The sequence below is a fragment of the Octopus bimaculoides genome, chromosome 22 (assembly GCF_001194135.2).
Source record: "Octopus bimaculoides isolate UCB-OBI-ISO-001 chromosome 22, ASM119413v2, whole genome shotgun sequence".
NCBI lineage: Eukaryota > Metazoa > Mollusca > Cephalopoda > Octopoda > Octopodidae > Octopus > Octopus bimaculoides.
Genome location: NC_069002.1, coordinates 22,679,523 through 22,687,098, shown reverse-complemented (window position 1 = coordinate 22,687,098; position 7,576 = coordinate 22,679,523). Strand labels below are relative to the sequence as shown.

Below are 7,576 nucleotides of genomic sequence, written 5' to 3'. Positions count from 1 at the left end.
CAGTCAGCTTGATCTCAGGAAATATCTTGTCTGATCTCTTGCCAGTATTAATCACCATTGATCTATATTATATATTATATTGATTCAAGCGAGATCGTTGCCAGTGCCCCTGGACTGGCTCTTGTGCGGGTGGCACATAAAAGACACCATTTCGAGCGTGGCCGTTTTCGTGCGGGTGACACGTAAAAGCACCCACTACACTCTCTGAGTGGTTGGCGTTAGGAAGGGCATCCAGCTGTAGAAACTCTGCCAAATTAGATTGGAGCCTGGTGTTGCCATCCGGTTTCGCCAGTCCTCAGTCAAATCGTCCAACCCATGCTAGCATGGAAAGCGGACGTTAAACGATGATGATGATGATGACCATTATTGATTTTCTGTATGATTTATATGTTCTAATATTTTATTACATTCTATAATTAATGTCTAATACCATTTCTTTGTAGTGCAACTAAAATCTTTGTAAATGGATGCTGGGTTGGCATCCATCGAGATCCTGAACAGTTGATGAACACACTAAGAAAATTAAGAAGAGAAATGGATATCATTGTATCTGAGGTCAGTTTTCTATGTTCTTTCTTAATTTATGTTCCAAATATTAGCTAAAATCTTCCTTATTTTCAGACCTAATTGAAAAAACAGTATTTCAATGGAAATCTGATATCAAATGGGTTTTAATTATCAATCTGTAGAGTTAAGGGCTTGTTAATTATTTATCTACAGAACATTCTTCCTCTATGTACATTTATCCTTTATTATTCATCAATATTATGTTTCTTGTACTTCAGGTATCAATGATTCGAGATATTAGAGATAGGGAGATTCGAATATATACTGATGCTGGACGTATATGTCGGCCGTTACTGATTGTGGAGAACCAGAAGTTGTTGCTTAAACAGAGTCACATCAAACAACTGAAACAAAGAGAATACAACAATTACAGGTGAGTAGATTTATCACTCAGTAGAGGTGTATCGTTTGATATACATGTAACTTGTTGTGGAGTAGATGGACCCATCCATATGGTGTTCTCAGTTGCATGTGTCTTTTCTTTATTGTGAGATTTGCTATCCTGAAATTTAGCACTAATTTATTTTCTCTTCATTTTAACTCTTTTGAGATTAGATTTCGTAATAATTAGACTTAATAATAATTCAATGAATTTTTATGATAATTCAGATTTTGGAGGATGGAATTAGTAAAGTATCTGACTTGATATGTTACTGATGTCTTAAAATGAGATTTTGATCGGCATTTTAATTTAAATGTAAAGACTTTATTTTGGGTAGTATTGTAAGGGGTTGCTATTAAATGGAAACTTTATCGTAGATGACATTGTAAGGGGGTCAATATTAAAAGGGTGAAATTTATCGTGGATGGGTTTCATATGGGTTGGTATGAAAACAGTGAAATACTATTGGGAAGTTTGTTAAAATTAGTTCAGCTGTTGTATTTAGCATGTCAAGTAAATACATAAAAGCTTTCTTGCATCGCTTGATTTGATTTGATTTTAGTGGATGTTGTGAGGCTGTGAATTACAGAGTAGATGAACTGCTTATCATTGATTAAGTAATTTAATTAAAATTGCAATAACATTGATATTGTTGTTACGAACTAACAAAAAGAAAAACAAATATTAATAAATTAGATTCTTGTTCTTAAAACTAACAACTTTCTTCACGTAGTAATTATTATTGTTCAGTTATCATGTTCTAAAACTGATGTTTGCCTATCCTTCTGTTCCTCTATATGTAATTGTTGCTAATTGAGTTCATACCTGACTAATTACATGTCGTTAATAAAATCTTCTTTGTTTTCTTAGTTGGCAAGATCTTGTAGCTAGTGGGGTTGTGGAATATATTGATCCTCTTGAAGAGGAGACAGTAATGTTGGCTATGACTCCAGATGATCTCCAAGAGAAAGGAATGGCGTACTGTTCTACATATACTCATTGTGAGATTCACCCTGCTATGGTACTTGGAGTTTGTGCCTCGATTATTCCATTTCCAGATCACAATCAGGTAATTTTATTTTTTTATGTGTATGTATGTTTCAAAATTTTAAATATCCCTGTAATAGCAATATTGCTAATACCATTCATGTCAAAAGTTTATTTTATTTTTCCCCTTGTCAAGTCACCTTGTAAATTATAAATATTCCATTAGCTTCCAGCTCTTGGAATCTTTTTACTGTGGCGCCAGCACTAGTGGGATTGTCTTGTCACTCACAAGACTAAAGAATCTTTATGATTGAGACAGTGGTGGCATAAGCTGAACTTAGTCTGAGGTGTAAAGAGGAGTTAAAAGTATGATGGTAGGAACATATTATAATCAGGAGGGTGGAGAACAGCAGACACGATGTCGGTTTTATTTTTTATTTTTTTTTTTTATGAACCTATCATTAATGCTCAGCCATTTATATTTTTCCTTTTGTTTTGTTCTCTGCTGTTTTACCTTTATTACTCAATGCTGTTGCTCAGCATGCTAGAAATAGCAACCAGATATGCTGAAGTTACATCATACTGTCTTAAAAATAGGAAGAGCTTATTGGAAAATGTCCATGGCTAGAACAAAGAGTAACACTTATTCTATAGGTGATACTGTTTATATATATAAACAGGGTGGTCACAACTGGATCCCTTTCCTACCACTATCCATTCCATTATAGTCGTAAGAATGGAACCTGTTTTCATGAATCAGGTAAAGTTGAGCAAATAGTTAAGTCTTTTGTTGAAGGCTTGTACCAGACTGACAGCTCTTTTACTAAGCCTTAAACTCCTAATCGTATTTCAATAAACCTGCACCTTAACACCACACCCCTGTTTCATATTTCACACCTGGCTTTTTTTTTTTCTTAGTTCCATAGTGATGTGGGTTGGCTAGGTTTGTTCCAGGATGATGTCCCTCCATTAGTTAACGTGCTCAATCATTGTCTTCTTCAGAATCATTGGGACCACCAATGTTAGTCTTCTCTCTCTCTCACATGGAAGTTTACTTTACCAATATCTATATCATAGTTTTTGTCTTTGTGTATGTGTGTGTGTGTATATATATATATATATATATATATATATATATATATATATATATATATATATATATATATACATATATATATACAGGGTGACCCTCCCCAAAAAACACAACCCATAAAAATTTTATTAAATCCTACAATGGTCCAGCAAATTTCTTGACTTCAGCTTCAGTCTATGTACGATCATTCCCTTTGCATAAAAGTCGTTTTTTTTTTTTTTTTCAAAATATGCTCCAAATGGTTTCCGCGGCATTCAAGGCACACTTGCATACATCGCACAAAATTGTCAATTACTCAAACACATTCCTCTTTAGGGATTTCCCTGATTTCTGCTGTGATTGCTGCCTTCAGTTCACCAATCGTTTCAGGGTTGTCCTGGTAAACATTATCCTTGAGATACCCCGACAGATAAAAATCTGGGAGTTTCAAGTCCACTCCATGTCACACTTCCTGCTGATCAGTCTCTCCTGAAATCGCTCTCTCAGCCAGGCTAGGGGGTCATTTGATACGTGGTGGGGTGGCCCCATCTCCCTGGAACCACTGTTCATCTCAATCTATCGACAAATTTGCTGGACCTTTGTAGGATTTAATAAAATTTTTTATGGGTTCTGTTTTTTTTTTTTTTAGGTCGCCCTGTATGTATATATATATATATATATATCTGTGAGTGTGCATAAAATTTCAAATCTTTGCGTTTTTTCCTTTACGCAGTCTCCCCGTAATACCTATCAAAGTGCTATGGGAAAACAAGCTATGGGTGTTTACATCACAAATTTTCACGTCCGAATGGACACCCTTGCTCACGGACTGCTGTATCCCCAAAAACCATTGGTTACGACTCGATCCATGGAATATCTTCGCTTTAGAGAGTTACCTGCTGGTAAGAAATGCCAACATTTTATCGTTGTTGTTGTTGTTGTTGTTGTTGTTGTTGTTGTTGTTATTAATGTTTAGGGTGGCAAGCTGGCAGAATCGTTAGCATGCCTGACAAAATGCTCGGCAGCATTTCATTTGTTTTCATGTTGTGAGTTCAATTTCTGCCGAAGTCAACTTTGCTTTTTATCCTTTCAGGGTCATTGAAATAAGTACCAGTTGAGCACTGGGGCTGATATAATCAACTAACCCCTTCCCACGAAATTTCAGACCTTGTACCTATAATAGAAAGGATTATTGTTCTTATGATAATGGTTTCGCATTTAGGCACAAGGCCAACAATTTCAGGGGAGAGGGCATGACGATTACATTGACACCCCCATCCGCATTGTTCAACTGGTACTTATATTATGGACCCTGAAAAGATGAAAGATAAAGTTGACCTCAGCAAAATTTGAACACAGAATGTAGAGACAAACAAAATGTTGCTAAGCATTTTAACCTGCTTGCTAATGATTCTGCCAGCTTGCTCCCTTTGTTGTTGTTATCATCATCATCATCGTTTAACATCCACTTTCCATGCTGGCATGGATTGGACAGTTTGACTGAGGATTGGCAAGGTTTCTACAGCTGGATATCCTTCCTAACGCCAACCACTCCAAGTGTATAGTGGGTGCTTTTTACATGCCACCAGCACGGGAGCCAGTCAAAGGTCACTGGCATCAACCACGTTCAGATGGTGCTTTTATGTGCGGCTGGCATGGGAACCAGTCAGGGCATTGGCCACGTTCGGATGGTGCTTTCAGACTTTCACATAGCTTATTCCAAGTGTTGAAAGGTGATGAATTAGCAGCATCGTTAGCACATTGGAGAAAATGCCTTGCAATATATCTCCTGGCTCTTTGTATTCCAATTTCAAATATCACTGAGGTCAGCTTTGTCTTTCTTCCCTCCAGGGTCGATGAAATAAAGCACCACTCAAATGCCGGACTGACAGTACTGACTTAGCCCCTCCCCCTCAGAATTGATGGCCTTGGGCCTAAGCTTGAAGCAATAATTTAATTTGTTGCTGAAATTAATATTGGCCAAATACTGGAGTTGATATATTCAGTTATATCTTTCCTCACCCTCCCCTCTAATCTGTTGCCTTGTACCTCTCCTAGAAATCATTATTTCACTCTTTAACATTCAGTTTATTCTGTTAAAATGTAATACTTTATTTATTCACGTTGTTTTGAATTAATTTAGGATTATATCGTAGCCCCAAGATTTTGATGATGTGGCTGTTTATTTTTAGAATGGCATTGTACGGTAGGTGTGAGAGGCCAGATGTGGTTAATTTTAGCACAAAGCAGGCAGAGTCTTTTGAGTTAAGTATTGCCAGTTTCAATGCTAACGGGTTAAGTTTGAAAAGACCTGTGAGTGCTAGAATTGGTAAAGCACTGAACATCAGTTTCACCTCTCATAGAACTGTGAGGTCTGATATGTTGTTTCAGAAAACATTTTCTGGGATTTACATCCAAATCCATGACCAGCACTTTTACTTTCCACCCAACACAGTTTAAATACAAACTACTTGTGTGTCTCTCTGTTTGCAGGTATTAATTCCATAGTAGCCATTGCATCTTATACTGGCTACAATCAGGAAGATTCCATTATTTTGAATGCATCGGCTGTTGACCGTGGTTACTTCAGGTGCAGTATTTTTCTTTTGTTACTGATCTGGTCAAGACATTCTCCCCTTGACCTTGCAATCCCTTTCTTGAAAGTGTCTTTGTTCTAAATGTCATGTGTTGTTATTGTCATCCAGACCTCTGACTTGAGGCCTTCCAGATATGACTGTCCCATCTTTTCTTCAAACATACTATATCTAAGACTTCATTATTGGATGCATTATACTTCCCTTGTAAATAAGTTGGTTGAGTGTGAAGATTTGGCTGTTATTTCTAGCTGGTTGTGTAACCACATATAGGGCCTTTCGTTGGCTCAAAATGATGTGTTTGTAAAAATAGCTGGAAAATATAACTGTCATTCATAAGCGAAATATGACTCGGTAGCATGTACCATACTTCTGCTTATTGTTTTAAATACCTATGTAGTTGCAAGCACACACACACACATTAGCCTAGTTGTGCATCAGGGAGATGACAGCTGGAGAAGAAGAAGGCTGCACCAACACTAAACTGGTATTCACTTTCAGCTGAATAGACTGGAGTAACAGGAGATGAAGTACCTTGCTCAAGATCACAATGGTCTAAGAACTGAAACCACAATGACCTTATGATGATATGCCTAACACCCCTAACCCTTAGTCTACATTCCAGGTAGGTTCAAAATGCCATGTGTATCCATAGCAAGTCTGATGGCTCTTTTAAGTAGAAGGACTCTCATCCAGGAGTCAGCATATTTTATAAAGAATAGGATAGATACAAGAACTTGTAGGAAATTTACCTTTGTGAGACTAACATCCTATCTTGGAGTAGAAGTATTTTGCCTCGTCCCATTTTGCTGCTTCAGGCACCAGAGTTTAGCACTGGTCCTTACAAAACCCTGAAATTTTTGATTTACCCTCAACATCATTGTTTTAACAATCATTTTGCCATGTTAACAGTCTGAATGTGTGTATTGAATGGGAAAAATCACCTGTTTTCTCTGTGATCTTTGAGTTCCATCTTTTTGAGATAGAATCATTTTTAATCTTTCTTCATCTTATACTGTTTGTTCAAGCCAATAAAGGACCTGTTTCATAGTTGCTCAACCTTCTGAAAATAGCAGCTAAATCTCCCTTAACTCAAACATTAGCATTTTATAAAAGGACACATACATTGGATGATGTAGTCATTGGTGTCCTGTGCCAGACAAAATCCTTTCTACCATATTTTATCTCTAGACCTCTTTTATTACTATTTTATTCTGGTGGAACCTGCCACAGCCATTCAGTGTTTAAGAACTAGTTTTATAGAAACTTCTTTCAAAATCCCTATTTTGTTTTTCACACATTAATTTGTGTAGGTTGAACTCTGTAAAATGTGAGAGAAAGAAACCTAGCTATTCCTTGCAATAAAAATTTTTTTCATGGACCCTTAAAATACTATTGTGGATCCCCAGTTCACTATTTTGTTGCATGGACCCCACTTGAGAACCACTTTGCTAGATAAAGGCTGACCTGGACCTCAACAACAGGTCCTGCAACAACCAATACTCAACCATTCCCACAGTGAATTCATTCTTTATCGAGTCTGTGAGTAATTGCACATTTCAGGACTAAATGCGTTTTGCTCCTCTGACAATTTCATTTCGTCCCACAGGTCATTTTTCTTCCGCTCTTACAAAGATCAAGAATCAAAGAAAGGAATGGACCAAGAAGAAATATTTGAGAAACCAACTCGAGAATCTGTTCAAGGTGAAACATCTTACATTTACAGTCTCTTCGGTGTATATCTTAGGTACTTTAACTAGAAAATTACTATGCGCTTGTATGAAAGACCAATCAACCAATTTACCAATGCTAAGTTGTTCTGGGAGCCGTGAGTTCAATCCCCAATAGATCATTACTTTTGGTTCTCTTTCATATCATTTATGATTTCTTTGTCTGCAATAATTGAAATACCTGATTTAGGTAGCAATCTCTCTCTCTCTCTCTTTCTCTCTCTCTCTCTATCTATCTATCTCT

General features: G+C 36.9%; 1 protein-coding gene across 1 annotated transcript in view; it reads left to right on the top strand.

Annotated features, from left to right (window-relative positions):
- The window catches only part of LOC106874492 (DNA-directed RNA polymerase II subunit RPB2), a 46,481-nt gene that overhangs the window by 26,512 nt on the left and 12,393 nt on the right, over positions 1-7,576 (top strand). Inside the window, exons 12-17 of the mRNA XM_014922237.2 lie at positions 444-555; positions 786-940; positions 1,820-2,018; positions 3,742-3,910; positions 5,502-5,598; positions 7,212-7,306. Coding sequence (XP_014777723.1) covers positions 444-555; positions 786-940; positions 1,820-2,018; positions 3,742-3,910; positions 5,502-5,598; positions 7,212-7,306 — 827 coding nt within the window. The remainder of the gene's footprint in view (positions 1-443; positions 556-785; positions 941-1,819; positions 2,019-3,741; positions 3,911-5,501; positions 5,599-7,211; positions 7,307-7,576) is intronic.